This window comes from Fusarium proliferatum, assembly GCF_900067095.1.
Source record: "Fusarium proliferatum ET1 genome assembly, contig: FPRO_scaffold013, whole genome shotgun sequence".
NCBI lineage: Eukaryota > Fungi > Ascomycota > Sordariomycetes > Hypocreales > Nectriaceae > Fusarium > Fusarium proliferatum.
This window is the reverse complement of record NW_022194802.1, coordinates 514,093-530,090: the sequence shown is the minus strand read 5'-3', so window position 1 is coordinate 530,090 and position 15,998 is coordinate 514,093. Positions and strand designations below refer to the sequence as shown.

The 15,998-nt window shown below is 49.1% G+C and overlaps 7 protein-coding genes and 1 non-coding gene across 8 annotated transcripts; 2 read left to right on the top strand and 6 right to left on the bottom strand.

Annotated features, from left to right (window-relative positions):
- Positions 1 to 303: 303 nt before the first annotated feature.
- FPRO_12813 (uncharacterized protein) lies at positions 304 to 1,572 on the top strand (the record flags this gene model as incomplete). Its single annotated transcript, XM_031223371.1, has 3 exons — positions 304 to 454; positions 525 to 773; positions 821 to 1,572. 3 exons carry the CDS (start codon positions 304 to 306, stop codon positions 1,570 to 1,572), a joined length of 1,152 nt encoding a protein of 383 aa, XP_031088736.1.
- Positions 1,573 to 1,785: 213 nt separating this feature from the next.
- On the bottom strand, positions 1,786 to 2,673 carry FPRO_12812 (uncharacterized protein; the record flags this gene model as incomplete). The annotated part of the gene is made up of 1 exon (XM_031223369.1): positions 1,786 to 2,673. The coding sequence occupies one exon, from the start codon at positions 2,671 to 2,673 to the stop codon at positions 1,786 to 1,788; it is 888 nt and encodes a 295-aa protein (XP_031088735.1).
- Positions 2,674 to 2,944: 271 nt separating this feature from the next.
- FPRO_12811 (uncharacterized protein) lies at positions 2,945 to 4,831 on the bottom strand (the record flags this gene model as incomplete). The annotated part of the gene is made up of 1 exon (XM_031223368.1): positions 2,945 to 4,831. One exon carries the CDS (start codon positions 4,829 to 4,831, stop codon positions 2,945 to 2,947), a length of 1,887 nt encoding a protein of 628 aa, XP_031088734.1.
- A 2,628-nt stretch (positions 4,832 to 7,459) lies between these two features.
- FPRO_12810 (uncharacterized protein) lies at positions 7,460 to 8,507 on the top strand (the record flags this gene model as incomplete). The annotated part of the gene is made up of 3 exons (XM_031223367.1): positions 7,460 to 7,693; positions 7,784 to 8,237; positions 8,290 to 8,507. 3 exons carry the CDS (start codon positions 7,460 to 7,462, stop codon positions 8,505 to 8,507), a joined length of 906 nt encoding a protein of 301 aa, XP_031088733.1.
- A 72-nt stretch (positions 8,508 to 8,579) lies between these two features.
- FPRO_12809 (uncharacterized protein) lies at positions 8,580 to 9,793 on the bottom strand (the record flags this gene model as incomplete). The annotated part of the gene is made up of 2 exons (XM_031223366.1): positions 8,580 to 9,369; positions 9,420 to 9,793. The coding sequence occupies 2 exons, from the start codon at positions 9,791 to 9,793 to the stop codon at positions 8,580 to 8,582; spliced, it is 1,164 nt and encodes a 387-aa protein (XP_031088732.1).
- Positions 9,794 to 10,426: 633 nt separating this feature from the next.
- FPRO_12808 (uncharacterized protein) lies at positions 10,427 to 11,822 on the bottom strand (the record flags this gene model as incomplete). Its single annotated transcript, XM_031223365.1, has 2 exons — positions 10,427 to 11,530; positions 11,652 to 11,822. The coding sequence occupies 2 exons, from the start codon at positions 11,820 to 11,822 to the stop codon at positions 10,427 to 10,429; spliced, it is 1,275 nt and encodes a 424-aa protein (XP_031088731.1).
- Positions 11,823 to 12,660: 838 nt separating this feature from the next.
- tRNA lies at positions 12,661 to 12,751 on the bottom strand. Its single transcript is given in 2 exon segments — positions 12,661 to 12,696; positions 12,716 to 12,751. It is a non-coding gene; the product is annotated as a tRNA-Pro (tRNA).
- A 1,489-nt stretch (positions 12,752 to 14,240) lies between these two features.
- On the bottom strand, positions 14,241 to 14,912 carry FPRO_12807 (uncharacterized protein; the record flags this gene model as incomplete). The annotated part of the gene is made up of 1 exon (XM_031223364.1): positions 14,241 to 14,912. One exon carries the CDS (start codon positions 14,910 to 14,912, stop codon positions 14,241 to 14,243), a length of 672 nt encoding a protein of 223 aa, XP_031088730.1.
- Between the last annotated feature and the right edge of the window lie 1,086 nt (positions 14,913 to 15,998).

The following is a 15,998-nucleotide window of genomic DNA, read 5'->3' as shown; positions in this document are numbered from 1 at the left end:
GGAAATTCTTGTGGAAATATTCTTGATCTCACCTGTTTCACCACCATAAAACGTGGTTGAGGTGAGACATTATCATCTGCATCCAGCCAGTGGGTCACCCGCAAGCAGCATCCATCCGCATTCATCACCACCCGCAGATAAACCACATCAAGGTTATTAATATCGTTTCCCATGGCAATAAAGCCCTAAACCACCCTTCCGAGACCAAACACCGTCTCTGTCTCGAAAAAATGACATTTTGTTTTACCTCCAAACTCACCACGGGCTCACTCTCGTTCAAGCCTTGAAGGCTTTGCTCACATCATGGCAGCAGTCGAGCTGTACCATTATCATCCTTCTTTTATTCTCTCTCTCGTTTCTCTCGGTTTATTCTCTGCTTCGACGGTGGTGTGTGTGTTGCAGATGATACGATGTAGGACTTGGTTCTTTATTCCGTTCCTTTTGGGCTGTGCTGGTAAGTTGAGCTTATTCTTGGGTTGAAGATGATGGAGTTTTAGTAACTTGAGAGTGCTGACTTTGTGTAGTCGAGGCTACTGGTTATGCTTTTCGTGCTGCATCAGCTTCTGAATCACCAGACTGGACTTTCGTTCCTTATACTATTCAGACCGTTGCCTTTCTTTTGGGTCCAAATTTGATTACTGCGAGTATCTATATGATTCTTAGCAAAATAATCATTGCTCTGGATGCAGATATTTATGCACTCGTTCCGGTCAAAGTAATCCCCAAGGTCTTCATCTCTGGTGACGCGATCGCTTTGGCAGCACAATTCACAGGTAAGTCTAGCCATTTCCGCTTCTGACCATCTACTCATGCGAGATAGGTGCTGGCATCTTAGTCAATGCTACTTCAATTTCTCAGCAAAGAACAGCCCAGCTTATTATTATTGGCGGTCTAGCTTTCCAGGTCTATTTCTTCGGCTTCTTCACATCGGTCTTGCACATTGTGCACTGCCGCATTATCGATAACCCATCTCGCAAGAGCACCAATCTGACCATCCCTTGGAAACGCTGGATCATCGTTCTTTACATCGCCTGTGGACTTGTAGTCGCTCGGTCAGTCTATCGAGTACTGGAGTATGCCACTGGTCCTCTCGGCATTCTTCAAGCAACAGAAATCTACTTTTATATCTTCGACGCTGGGTTCATCTTCCTCACCACACTTCTTCTTAATATATTCCACCCGAGACAACTATCTACAGTTTCTACAGATGATCTGGAAGATACAGATGTCGAAACTGTCCCCGCCACTCCTTCAAAGCCCCCTCCTCCGTATCAGCCGCCCCGGACACCTCCGAAACACCTACAACCATCGCCATATCTTCCTTCTTATGCAAATCTTAGGAATCGCGGTTCTTACTATCATTACCCTCAATCACCTTACAGAGCTCAGTCATACATACAGTATCCACCTCCTCTGCACTACTACCAGCAGAGAAGACCTCCTACGCTAGCTCATCATCGTCCATGGACTAACAGAACTTACAAGAGCTTCAATACTTCATTGAGCTCTTCTTCTAGTTTTGTCAGTATATACAATCCTAAGACCGGCCAGTATGAGCCGTTCAGGCGGTAGTCACGGCGGTGCTTAATGTCTAAGTTCTGTTCTGGCTGGATCATTTTTGGTACATACAATCTATATAAAGTCTATGTTACTTGGCAGCAACTTACGTTGACCGCCGTCCTGTCCTTACCTATATATTAAACTCAGAACAGTCGAAATAAATACTGCAACTAGCCTCATCTTCCCCGTTCCCCTGGTCCCAACACCAATGGAGCATTCTCACCCTTACCCTAGGGTCTCAACCTCCTCCAGAGTCGCATCGTCCACAAAGAAAGAAAACCCCGTACAATAACTCCGGATCTGCACACTCGGCCTAGCCTCCCACTGAGCCTGCGTCCAAGAACACGTCACACTCGCCAAAGAAAAGTCCCCATTCTCCGTGATGGTTCCACCCATACCTGTCGTACCTTGTCCTACGCCATGACCACAAACTACCGTGCGCGAACCACAGCCAGCAGTATTTGTAATCTTCACCCAGGCGGAGAATTTGTAGCTCTTGCCGGGCGTGATCCAGGTTGGATCGATGAACTGTCTTATGCCCTGTATTGCGCTCATGGGGGTGTTGCCGCTGTAGAAACCGGATTGACTGCCAGAGTGGACTTCGGATGACGTTCGGGATAGCGTTCCGGACATGGACTCCCAGGGGTAGACTAAAGTATCCTCGAAGCCGGGATTGAGGACACGGTTGGATGGGACTTCGGGGGCTGCTGATGTGGTGGTTGAAGCCTCGGCGGTGGTAGTCGGGACCAGGGTAGCAGAGTCTGAGGTTGTCTCGCTCTCAAAAGTGGTCGTAGTCTCATCCACGGTTGTTGACAAGTCTGTTGCCGCTTCAAGTGTAGTTGTAGGCTCTGCACTTGGAGTTGACGCCAAAGTCGTGGAGATTGACACGTCGGAAGTCGATACGGTCACAGAAGCAGTCAACGTCGCGTCATCAGAGACAGTGGATGAGCCTGTTTCCACAGAGATCGCTGTCGATGTCTCGGTCGCAGATGATGCGGACTCATTGTCGGTACTCGTAGGAGCATTGGAAGTGACCGATGAAGAGGGCTTGCATGGCGATGCTGAAGCAAGCTGGCACAGAGCCAGGAGCAGTGCTGAGTGAGTGAATCTCATGGTGATGATGAAGTTGCAACTGATGCAATAGAAAGAAAGAGCCGAGAGACAGTAATTAAGTCTATGTTTATTCTTAAATCTAGACTCCTTTCTTAATCAATTCTTTTCCTAGTTGTCAAGACTAATTGGGTGAACTATCGCTCTGTGCCTGGGCTATCGACAGTAGCGCCATCACCAACATCTACTTCGGGCCATGGTGGAAATGAGCTGAACCTCTTCATTGAACACAAACAAAACAAGATGCTTGCATCGCAGTAAAATACAATCCTCATCAGCTTCGCGAAAAATATCCCATAATCTTCTGCAACGTAGTCTTCTCAACAACAGAATCCCCCACAGCTTTACCCGTCGAGTCCACAATCGTCGAAACAAACGTCTTGCCCTCAATACACCCAACATTCGACTGTCTAATCTCCTGACCTTTCCTCACAGCAGCAACCATGATGCAACTCGTCTCGTTGTTCTTAACACCGAGGTCGAATCCCGTCTCGAAGCCCAAAACCTTAGCTTTACCCAGTGGTTTGAGCTCCGTGCCTGGTTCTGCAAGGTAAATGTTGTAAGAGTCTATGTCCGTTGCTCCGTTCCAGCTCACGAAGCCCATCACGGTGTCTTCGTGCTTTTCGACGACGATAGCGGGCGTCCATTTGGAGGGTGTGCCTGTCCAGACGTCTTTGAAGGCGCGATAGCTCGTGATGGACTCGTCGTAGCCGAAGCGGGCTTGCCAGCGGAGATCTTGGCCGTCGTCAGGGCCATATTCGTGGACAACACCGCCTGCACCCCAGCTCACGAACTGGTTGCCATTACTCAACCCAAGTTGGTAACTTCCATATTCAGGTGAGATCTTTGCTCGATCTGGCGAGAGTACACGCAAAATCTCGGGCCTCTCATCTGGGTTCGGCGGCAGCTTCAACTTCAGCAGCAAACCCCGCGAATACGTCTTTCCATTATCCTCTGGACTGTTGTGATTGTCAAACATACTGATGATCATCTCCCTCGACGTAACATTATGCGCGCGAACGTGGTTCTGCCACCTGAATCGTCCATGGTGCGGTAATGCGCCGAAATCTCCTCCCTTGGTATTCCCTCTCAACTCCCAAAGGATCCTACCGTTTGAGCGTGAGATCAGATACACAGACCAGAAGTTCCGACTACTAATAAGGAACGAATCGTGGTTGACGGCTTGTATTGAGCTTAGGTGGAAGAAGTCATATGGATTCTTGGGTCCGCCGTAGCCAGAGGATGAAATAAGTGGAAGCATAGAATCTTCAGGCCAGAAATGGTCGAGGGCGCTCCAGCTGAAGAGAATCTCCTGCGTTTCTATATCAATCTCGAAAAATAGAGAGTCAGTCACGAATCCGTGCTCTGACCCTCCCATTTGCGTAAGGTTGTACATCGTCGTGTTGTAAGCCGTGACGAGAATAGTTCCTCGAGTGGTCAATTCCTGCTCGTGAAAGTCCAGCCCGCTGAGGAACTTTTGACCATACATGTTGGTGATGATAGCATCGAGGTGAATAACCGTCTTCTCGTACTCGCTGTTCATGACGATGACTTCTCCGAATCCATGGCTCATTTTTCGATGGCCTCGCCAGAGTGTGAGGAACTGCTCGTTGTGAACGGTCTGTACGCGAAACCCCGCAGAGTCGTAGGGGTCTTCGTCATGGGCGTATATCATCTCTGCGTTCTGCTTCATGATGAACGATGCAGCTTGCACAAGTCCCCTCTCGGCGCTGCTGGACTGCGGTGTGATGAAGACATATCCCTTTGCCAGTTCCTTTCCGTTGGGGTTCCATTCGATATGTGGCGGTTTGTGCGGCGAGCTCTTGAACCGACGATACACATAAGTGTGATCGTTCTTGGGCCTGACGATGTCAAAGTTACTCCAAGAACGGAACGTCTTAATTCCCTTCTTATCAACAGACTCGCCAGTTTTCTCATCTTTCGCCGCCTTCGCACCCTTAGCGCTCTTCACACCTTTCGCTTCCACTTTCTTATCTACTGGTATCGCTTTTGCATCGTTCGTCTTCAATTTCGTCGTCGCAAGCTGGACATCATCCGTGACCCCAGGTACAGAGTAAACATACCACCAGAGCAGAATATTTATAGAAATAACCAGGAAAACCAGTCTTTTGGCCCAAGGGGAGCCTGATATAACAACCATGATTACGTTTTGCAAAAAACGAAGCGCAGATCGGAGAGGACCCTTGGGGTCTATAAGGCTACTCGTGCCCTACGCAAGGGAGCGGTAGGTTGACATGCAATTCTTGTGATATTCAGTTTTTCTGGAATGAGCCCCTGTCTTGGAAGCATTCCTGGAGGCGTGGTGCAAGGGTCGAAGGATGATGTCTCCCTTGAGAAGATGGGACGGTGATTGGTGGTGTTTCAGTCTGTGGGCGATAGTGGAAATAGAGCTGAACATGAAGAAATTCGATAAATTGCATTGTGTAATTGTCCTTATCTAGGGCCGTAGATTATCGTCGTACGACTTCTTAGTATTGGCAGGTTCAATTGATTGGGAGGAGGTAAAGTTTATCGCCGATGATTAGAGTCAACACCAACATCGATTGCGACGACTTACAGTATCACTGCAACTGGGACATTCCCGGCCAATGGTTACTAGTTTGTGACAATTCCTGTTTAGATAAACCTGACACACTATAAAGCCACATGGCGGTCATTCGTCAAGGGTATTGGGTCGTCAAACAATAATGTCTTAATTGATTGATTCAGAGCCATCTGCTTCTCGCCATTTGGTGAGATAAATCTCGGCATCTCGGTAAAAAATAACACATTAACATTTTTCCTTCATGGGCAGAATAGACTCTATTTTACTTTTATCCAATATCAATTCTCAATAAATAAGCCATTTAATATATACTTCTATCATAAGTCAACCATCCTTATGCCCATTGGTTATAAAACGGTGTTATCTTCAGTGTCTTGACGTTAGACTCATCCATGTCAACGCGGCACGAATTGAACTTGTTGGCATCACAATATTTCAAAGGATGCGTCTACAGTCCCTTATCTATCTATCAAAGTCAATCATGTGATATTATGGTATTTGCAATATGGATTGCTCAACTCGTCTGGTTGATGATGCTTCCACACACACGCATAATTGGCTTCACGATGAGATCCGGTTGCGCAAGCTGTCAGTAACTTACTCCGACTCTGTCTACAAGGCCGTGTTATTTCCTCGTTTGTGCGTGACCAGATGGGGCATCCGGCACGTAGGCGACTTGTCTGTGCCTTTATCCAAAGCCCTACAAAGACAGGTCTCATGTTACGAGGGCGAGCTGTTGTACGTAAAAAACCTAGTAGGGAGGCCGAGGAACAAGGAGATTAATCCATTGCGCCGTATGGACAAATACCGACCTTCCGGAACACTGCTTCCCACAATATAATGATCAGGTTGTCTGATGTCATCTCGGCGCTGATATGTTGTAGTCTCATCCAGTCGCTATATTTGTTCATCAGCTGAGAGCATACGCTGCTTGATCAACATTGTAATGGATGGTAGTTGCGGGGCAGATACCAAAATCATCAAAACCTGGGCATCTCTCGTGCCAATGCTCTCCGAGCTTTCCCAGCCCGAATCGGTCGAGTTCGCGTCGCTCGAGCGAAAGCTTCACGGGTCTTTCGAAGGAAGGTATTGTTGCCGATAGCGCCAGGTGGGAGTACTCTGTTGCACTGGTCCTCACAGCGAAGACACGCGCTCGCAAAGCATTGTCGTAGATACGAGCGTCCGAAAAGTTTTATGCTCTCTGGAACATTTTCGGCAGTATCTAAGGTCCCGTTCTGAGTTGTGGTAGCGCTATAGCTTACGTCCTGACTTGCAGCGTCCTTGGTCGTTTACGTTCTCAAGGTTGGGACGAGAGTGGAGGTCCTAATCGGTGTGGCGTGGGAGCCCCCTGCGTCTATCTTTTATGGAGTTTGACGACTTTTATGCTTGGTGGCTATTATTGTATCATTGCATTTGCATTCGTGATTGTTGTCGCCTTCGGCGCATGGCGAAGGGCTTCTCTGGTCAATATGCTCGTTTGCGACGCGTTCGTCCGGCGCGACCATTCTTGGGGTGATAGGGTGAAGCCGCGCGTGGTCGACAGATGCTGTGTTTCGATTATCCATTCCCATACCATTCCCAGCGCCCATCAGGCACTATTCGATGCCGCGTCGTCGCAATCACCATGGTGCTCGTGTATTGGAATGGAACCTGAAAGTATCCAAAGATAAAGTTCTGGTGGGGTCTTGAGCTCGGTGGAGGGGTAATGAGGGGCAAGCCCATTCTGCGACAGAGCCAGACCTACATACAGTACTCTCTCTATCAAAAGACTCATAAAGATTACCTAGGTCCGTAGATTAATAGATAACTAACAGAATATGGGTCATCTTCTGGGGCATACACGCATCCGGCAAGTCTTTGTTTGCCGTGGAGGATCAATATCGGCAAGTCTTTACGATGCCGATCCACCTCCGAAATCGCATCATCCACAAGCAACCTGTAATTCCTGATGCAGCCCAAAGTCGACCTTGGGTAAAAGCGCAGATTATTAATGATGATTGAGTGAATGTCATGCACGCCCTATGAGTTGTAAATCTGAATGCCCTCAGACTCCAATCCTCCTATCAGGCGCCGCTCTTAGAACCCCATTCGATTCACCACATTAGATACAAGACACGGCCAAGTCTCCACCTAGAACAGCCAAGAGATCGTTATTACTTAACACTTTCCTCCTCACATCACCGAATTTCTCTTCCTGCTCAAACAAAATATCTCAAAGCCATCATGTCTTCCAACGGAGCTGAGCGTCTGGCAAACAGAAAGCCCATCAAGAAGCCCGTCCCGGCTTATCTTCCCTCCCCGGGCTCAGTCCTCACCGTCGACAAGAGCTTGTACACTTCCATCCGCGAAGCACCGCGTGACCTCATTGAAGAATTCACACTACCAATCCGATCTGGGAAAGCATGGAAAGCCCCGGCGGGCTGCATTGTCAAGATCAGCACGCCTGAGGGGCCGCAGGTTGGTAAGGCTATCTTCAGCAGATGAAGTTGATGATTGAGGGGCGAAGAGTGAGAGGAGAAGACAATGGGGTGAACTTCACTTACACAGACAGGTGACTTGAACATCTGGAACGCTCATAACCCGCGTGAGCGCTTCTGGGCATCCCGCACCAAACAACTCCATGCCTCACACGTCTCAACTTATGATCGTCTCTGGTCCAATCTTCCCTACATGCGACCCCTGGCCACCATAATCACCGACACCCTAGATTGGTACGGCACAGATGAGCACGGAGGCCGAGTGCATGATCTTCTCGGCACGCGATGTGACCCGTACATCAACACTGTTCTCAGCGGAGGACAGTATAACTTCCAATGTCACTCTAACCTTACCCGTGCGGTGTTGCCTTATGGCTTGAATGAGGGTGATGTTCATGATGTCATTAATATCTTTCAGGTCACGGGGTTAGATGAGCAGGGGAGATATTTCATGAATCCTTGTCCGGCGGAGAAAGGTGATTATATTGAGTTTTTGGCGGAGCAGGATCTGCTTATGGCTTTGAGTAAGTACAAGTGTTTAGTGTGAGGTGTTTGGAGATTTGCTGATTATTGTAGGTACGTGCCCTGGCGGTGACTTATCGCTTTGGGGCTTTGGAGAGGATAGTGAGGAAGAGATGATCAAGTGCTGTCGACCCCTCAAGGTTGAAGTTTATCGTCTCAAGGATGAGTCTCTGCTGCAGAAAGGCGGATGGAAACCAGCTGAGGTATCAGGATACAAGGGACGCCATGGTTTAGATGTCCCTCTTGGTGAGAACAGAGAAGAAAAGGCTTAGATAAACAGAAAGCAATCCTATCACAAACTTGCCTTTAGCTTTTACACAAAGCCCATCCCAGCACTATTTCGTTCACTGAATCTTCTCAGCCTTGCCCTCAGCGCTGAGAACAGACTCATCACGATGCTGCATCAACGCAACAACCGCCCCTCCCGGCCCCGACAGCAAAACACTCGTGGCAATCCCTCTCACGAGATTTGTCCTCTCCTCTCCAATCTTCAACTCAGGCTTAACCTCCAAGAGTTGCTGCAACGCCCACACAAGCGCCGCTACAGACCCCGTCGCAAAATCGTAGATCAAGAAGTTGTGAATGGCCGCTGCGGCACTGGACATAGGCTTGTAAGAATGGGGCGCCGCGTCGGGAATGAATACCTTGTTCATGCTCAATGAGGCCGCTAAACCGTCGGGGAAGAGACCTGGAAGGAGGTTCGATGTGATGAGGACAGCGTAGGTTGTCATCTGGCCTATGACTGCGATGTTCCATGCGAAACTGTAGGCATGTGATAAAGCAGTCTTGTCGAGAACGACCTTTGGCTTATGCGCATCCTGTCCAACACTCAGCCTCTTCAATACAACCGTGAATACCGCTTGGAGTGTAAAGATGTAGACAGGAGCAATAGCCCAGACTGCATTAGACCACTGCCTAACATTGAAGTTTGAGAATGGATAAGCCATGAAGATACACGGCACGACATATCCGAGAAGAAAAGACGGGACGACTGTGTGAAGGCACAAGTAGTCGCGAATATGAACGCTCTCAGACCTTGACGACCCAGCTGTGAAGATCAAGTGAATGACAAAGTAAAGCGGCGCAACGAATCCAAACCCAAGGCTCTGCACCGCAAATCCCCAGAACACACCACTACATCCATCGTCAGCACAAACCTCGAATCTCAAAAGGCACAAACTTACTTCAGCACAAGCGGACTCCAAGCAAGCACCCTCTGTGCTTCGTTAAAAAACACCACGAAAAACGCAATCAGCTGCGCCCCGAAACAAAACGTAAACAGCGAAAGTTCCGGCCTCGAGCCATCGGTTACATTCGCCCAGATGACATTCGAAAAAGCGAAAAAGTCATCGACTGGTCCTATCCCGGTGTATTGTTTGAGAAGTAAGCGGTTAGTATCCGGGAGGAAGCGTGGGAGGGGGTCGTGGGTTATGGATTTTAGCATGGAGGTGTAGCCGTTGCGGTCGAGCTGTAGAATCAGCGCGTCGAAGCCGAAGACTGTGAGGATGGAGAGGATTATGAGCGGTGGGATACGGGAGGAGAAATTGGGAGACGTCATTGTGATTGTGTTTGATGAAGTTTGCGTTGAGTGAGGATGTAGAGATGAAGGTGATGATTGAGGTGAGCGTGTCGGATACAGTCAGCCCCATCAGGATCCAGTCAGTCAGTCATACATAGATCGGATGGTCAGCAAACTGAGGACCTTTACCTAAATAACAAAATAACTAATCTAAAGGCTTTCCAGATCTATACTAACTTACCTAAATCCTTTCACACCTTAGGATAGAATTTAAGGGCTTTGTAAATCTATACTAACTTACCTAAATGTTTTTATTTCTTAGGCCTAAGTTTTCTCGCTCCCTGAGGGATGGTAAGAAACCCCGATCATCACCATCTTGCATTTGCAATGCTGGCCGCAGGGAGCAAAACTCTAGACTTAAGACGAATTTCATAGAATGAACTTAGTAAAGAGTCTACTAAATCTTATCAAAATTACCTAAACATTGTCGTCGCTTAGGGTCAAGGCACGAAACTGGCTACTTCACATTCAAGGAAACACATGTAACAAGTGCAGTTTGCTTAGGTATTGTTTTCACTCCAATATTAATTACAGTCCAAACAATGTTCATTTCCATCATCACGGGCCAGAAAAACTTCCGCAACCAGTTTCCAATCGTGTACTATTGTAATTCTATCGCTTCGAGACCCTTGCGCTGCTTCTAGTCACGCCGCGAGCCGAAGTCTTAGCCTGAGCCTTAGTCCTCGCGGGCGCAGGCGCCTTGGTTCTTGCGGGAGCCTTGGGCTTCGCTTTGCTCTTCGTGTTGCTTTTCGCCTGACTCTTAGGCTTGGCCTGAATCTTGCCCTTGCCCTTGACCTGGTCAAAATAGGCGTCCACGAGCTTGGGGGCAACCCCCTCGATGTAGTTCTGATCCTCCCAAGTGTTTTCGGACGCATCGTAGCCTAGCCATTCGACGAAGACCTGCGGAATACCATTGCGCACGCGGTGCTTTCTAATTGCGAAAACATGGTAGATCTCGTCGTCGTCGTTGGGATTCTTAGGGCGCCCGTTTGGTTGCGAGCGCCAATATGCAAACAGGGCCTGTCTGTTGTCGGTATGAAGAAGTTCCTCCGAGATCCAGGAGGTCTCGCCATCTTTCCACTGCATGAGAAGCTCGATCTCGTCCTCGCCCTCGGCCCAGCGATGATCCGTGATTCTCACGAATTCGTATCTCTTATCGTCTTCAGCTTGCGCCTCTTCCTCAAAGTGCGCCTCTGCGGGCTCTTCCTCGGGCGTTTTCTTTGTCCCATTTGTCTGCGGCCCCGTTACGCGCGAAGCCCTTGGGGACCTTCTAGGACTCTCAGCCACCTCGCTGCTTCGAGAAACTCCATTAATGCTCCTCTTAGGGATTGAGGCTGGTGACGAGGCGAAGTCCGGCGGTCCTCCGGCCGATTCTCGCGCTCTAGGGGAGGATCGGACGGCGGGCGATGATGTTGCGACACGAGAAACTCTCTTAGGGAAGGCAGGTGACGCGGTGATCAAGGCCGGCGAAGATTCTCCAAGTTCAGCCGATTCTCGCCTTCTAGGGGAAGATCGGACGGCGGGCGACGATGCGACGCGAGATCCGTTAGACTTTGGTTTGTGTATCGGCGACGAACGCGTCGATGTGCTGATGCGCTTCTTAACACTCAGCGGCGGTGCCATGGCGATGGTCTCTCTCCGTCGACTAACGACAGAGATCTCGGCGGTGTTGTCGTGGTCCGTGGATGCAAGAGAAACGTTACTCAGACGCGAGCGCTAGAAAAGTCGTCAGTTGGGTGCCTAATAACAGTTTTGGGCGGAAGTGCCAGCTCATCAAGGCACCTGCGCAACGATGCGCAGCGCAAACAAAGCTGGGTACCTTCTAGATGAAACTTACGGGACTGCGACCTGCCGGCTCCGAGAACCTATCCGCAGCGCGTTTGGCAAGACGTTGCTCTCTAGGCGACAAACTCGGTCGCGAGGAGGCGGTAAGTGGCATGCTGGAGGGTGGAGGTCTCTCTGCGGGCTGCTTGAGCGGTGATGACAGAAAGTTGAAAATCGCGTTCATGGTGACGGGAGGACGGGAAGATACAGGAGACACAAGCAAATAGAATTGAAATGGTTATTCGAGCAAAAAAAGGAGAAACAAACGGAGGGAAACGCGGTTTGAAGCCTTGTCTTGCGTCGAGTTTGTATCGGTTAAGTTAGGTCTGGATGGGATGGGATGGGCTACATGGGCATACGGGTTGTTTACTTTTTCTTGTTTGCAGCTGGAGCCGTTAGAAGGCGCACTCACTGGGAGCAGGACCTGCTGGGGGTGCAAGAAAACTCCGGACCTCGATCCTAAGTGACAGAAAAGTTTAGGTAAGCTCTTATCAGCTTAGGTGAATTAGGGTGGCAAAAGTTGATAAATTAGGCTTAATTGGCTAACGCTTAGGATACCTTTTGCCGAGTTTATTTTGACACCCTGAATTTAGGCTTGGTCTTTTCTTGCGTCCCATGATGCGCTGTGCGGGGGCTGGACTTTTTTCGCTTAAGCAAAACGCGACAGTGGAGGTGACTTAAATAGACTAGCGCCGACATGTCTCCACCACGAAAAGTGTCTGCATGCAAGCGCAACATCATCACCAATTACTATGCGACACATCTATCAACCAATTGTCGGTGTCACCGGAAGAAGACTGATTAAGAAACAGCAGAAATCTCAGCTAAATCCAGTAAACTCAACAAGCATGTTTTTGAGCTCATATGAAACCAAAGAGGGGTATTGAAAGTGACTCCAAGGGATGCACACAAGGTTCGGTGAGACCCAAACTCAATGGCCTCACGTCACCGACAACAGCCCAACAACAACAGCAAAAAGAAACACTTCAATGACATCTCAGAGACTTGCTCGGCAAAAGAAAGGGTCTGGCCGGGGATTGAACCCGGGACCTCTCGCAAGCTAAGCTGTAGGGTTTTCCCTAAGCGAGAATCATACCACTAGACCACCAGACCGAGTCACTCACGTGATACTTGTTGCTGGAGGGAATTGAACAAGCACGGCTCATGTACAGGTAGGGGAAATGGCAGAGATGGAAAGACGTTGTTTTGAGGTTCGGATTGAGTGAGGTGAGTGATCCAAGTACGGATGAAATCAAGTCAGAGTTTGGGAGCTGGTGGGTGAAACGCGATGAAGGGGGTAGAGCGGACAGGTTCTAAGATGTTTGTCTGTAGGGTAATCTTGGCACGCATTTGGTCCATGAGGACAACGTGTTTGCCGTTTGCACAATTGCATTGTGATACATAATTTGATATATGGTTATTAATAAAACAAAAGACAGTATTATTTTTTGTTCTTATTCTTATGTTCTTATTCTTGGCTGGGACCACAAAAGGGCTGTCAAATTATCACGCTGCTTTGAGACGAGACATGTCAGCAGTCGATGTAAGCTGCTGTCATTAAAAAGAATCACGCTACTGAATTGTAGAATTAACTAGTGTAGTATGGGCAGTGCAAAACAAATCCGTAGATTTCCTCGCCTAAATGGTCAAGGAATCATCTGCGATAAAACATCAATATCAATTACCTGAGCAAGCACAATCAAGGCGTATGCCCGTTCTATGGGTTCACGGACACCCTCTATCCATCAAGGTCTCCAGATTGTGAGCGCACGACACGCGAAGCAAACCGGAGAAATATCCCGTGTGGAAGTTGGATCCAATCAAGTCAATTGCAGCTAAATCCCTATCATCATTACCAAATCATGATAAAACGAAGCGCAGACTATACACGCACGGCTAAGCTGCACATACACCAGGCTTCCTCCACCAATGCTTCACCAAGAGAGACATTTCCCAATTCATCATCAGCCATTCACATTAGCAGCAAAAACAGAAACAACCTTCTTTTTCCGGCCACCTCCCCCATATTCGCCAATCTCTAACCCGGCACTTGATAAAAAACTGCCGTCTCTGGATCCGAGGCCTGCAAGCGATCCCTCCATCGTGGACCAGGCCCATGTGGAAATCGTACGATGTGTGGAGATGCACCCTGAAAGGGTGGTCACGTGAGAGCGATCCTTCTGCTGGTTTTCTGCATTTCTACCATTCGTAAGAGTATTTAAAAATTGTTTGAAAAATCTTTCATTATTTAGGAGGCACTGGCATTTCAGTAGAGGTATTGGGTTTCCGATTGTGCGAAAATACGTCGTCGTTGTGTTGCTCCTTCGTCTCTCGACACCTTGAAGGCCCAGACCGTCATCGAGGTGCGGTCGAGCCAAGCCGTGGTCCCTGTTACGGTTACTTGTAGGGCTGAAGAGAGCAATATCCCTGCATATCAGGCACTTACGGAACGCTACTGATATGTTTAAAAGGTGGACGTTGCCCCTTGATTGAACTGAACCTCTTGTCATCAAAGGGTCTTGTCCTTGGATCATCAGTCACAGACACAGCATTGAATCAGTAAGCTAAGTTAAATTTCTTCTATCAACGCCATGCTCTTCCATTATTTCTTGTCAACAAGGTTGTAAATCTTTTGGATGTCGGCCAACACAGCCTCAAAGTCAATCTTAAGATCCTTGAGAAGTCCATCCTTGAAACCAAACACCCATCCGTGGACAATGGGATACTGGTTCTCGTGCCACGACTGCTGGACATCAGCAGACTTGATGACGTTGCGACACTGCTCGACGACATTCAGCTCGACCAAGCGGTCGTAGCGAGCGCCCTCGTCCTCGATCGCATCGAGCTCCTTCTCGTGAAGGCGGTACACGTCGCGGATGTTGCGAAGCCACGGGTTCAGCAGGCCGAGGTCCTGGGGGGTCATAGCCGCCTTGACACCTCCGCAGCCGTAGTGACCACAGACGATGATGTGCTTGACGCCGAGGTGCTTGACGGCGTAGTTGATCACGCCCATAGCGTTGAGGTCGGTGTTGCACACCAGGTTGGCGATGTTGCGGTGGATAAATGCCTCGCCGGGCTCAAGGCCGCAGATCTGCTCGGCGGGGATGCGGGAGTCGGCGCATCCAATCCAGAGGTACTCGGGTGCTTGGCCGGCGGCGAGGTTCTTGAAGAAGTCAGGGTTGACTTTGGCCTTGTTCTCGGCCCAGGCGCGGTTGTTGTGGAAGAGCCGGTCGTGGCTCTGCTGGAGATACTTTGTGATGTCCTTTTCGGCCATTGTGCGCCACTCTGGTTTTGGAGCGGGTTTTGGGTCTTGTGTGGATGAAGAGAAACGGGTTTGGGAGCTGGTGAGTATAGAGCGAGAGGCAAGACGGTGGGATGATGAAGATAAAGATGTGAAGGAGGAAGAGGAGGAGCGGAGAGAAAAGGAAGGGAGCCGAGAGGAGAACATTAGAGGCATCCACAGCGCGGTTGCAGCTGCAGTGTGAGTATGGTGCGATAATGGATGTGACAGCGACGGTTCAACGGACAAGGATAAAAACGGGCAAGACTGCAGCAACCACCTGCAGTAGACTCAATCCTTGGCTTGGTTACACGTTGGGGGGGGGGCGCACTCGGTGCGACTGTCACTGTAAAAAGCAGCCTAAGCAAAGTACGGTACAGTATTAGAAGCTTCGCTGGAAATTCGGACGGAGAGATGCCGAAGGATAAGAAATTTTGGGGATGACGACGTAATTTGTTGAGCAGCCCTCTTTTTTCTTCCTTTCTTTTTCCTTGGTCCCGCCTGGGAAGAGTCAATCACTTTAAGCTCAAATTGGTTGGGCGATTGGCGATAAGTTTGATAACAGCCGAGATCAAGATTTCGGTCGCCGGGCCGTGCGTAGCCGTGCACCGGCAGTTGACGAGACTTTTCCGAGCATGTCCGTGAGCTTTTGGGAGTCATTCTATTACATTCGAGTCACTCTGTAATTTGACTGTGCCTTGGTGGTTGTGACTCAATGTGAAGGATTTAACCCGGAACCCGGGGATTATCAGCTCTGCCGACCCCACGTAAGAACCTCAATTTGTATTGGTCACCTGGAAACAAAACAAAACGTCATATCGCCGAATTGCCGGATCCCGGAGATGTTCATCTCACAACCCCACGTTTTGATCCTCAACACCAGATGATTAGAGATATCGCTTCACGATGTAGATGAATTGGTATCTTGGCGCCCTGAATAGGAATGCTTCCGTAGGAACACAAGACAGTCTTGGCTGCATTGTAACTCAAAGGAAACGCTACCCTGAGACACAATGACCAACACCTACCAAACACATGCATCTGCCGAAACACGCCTGCGATGTAAAGGAACCTCTAACC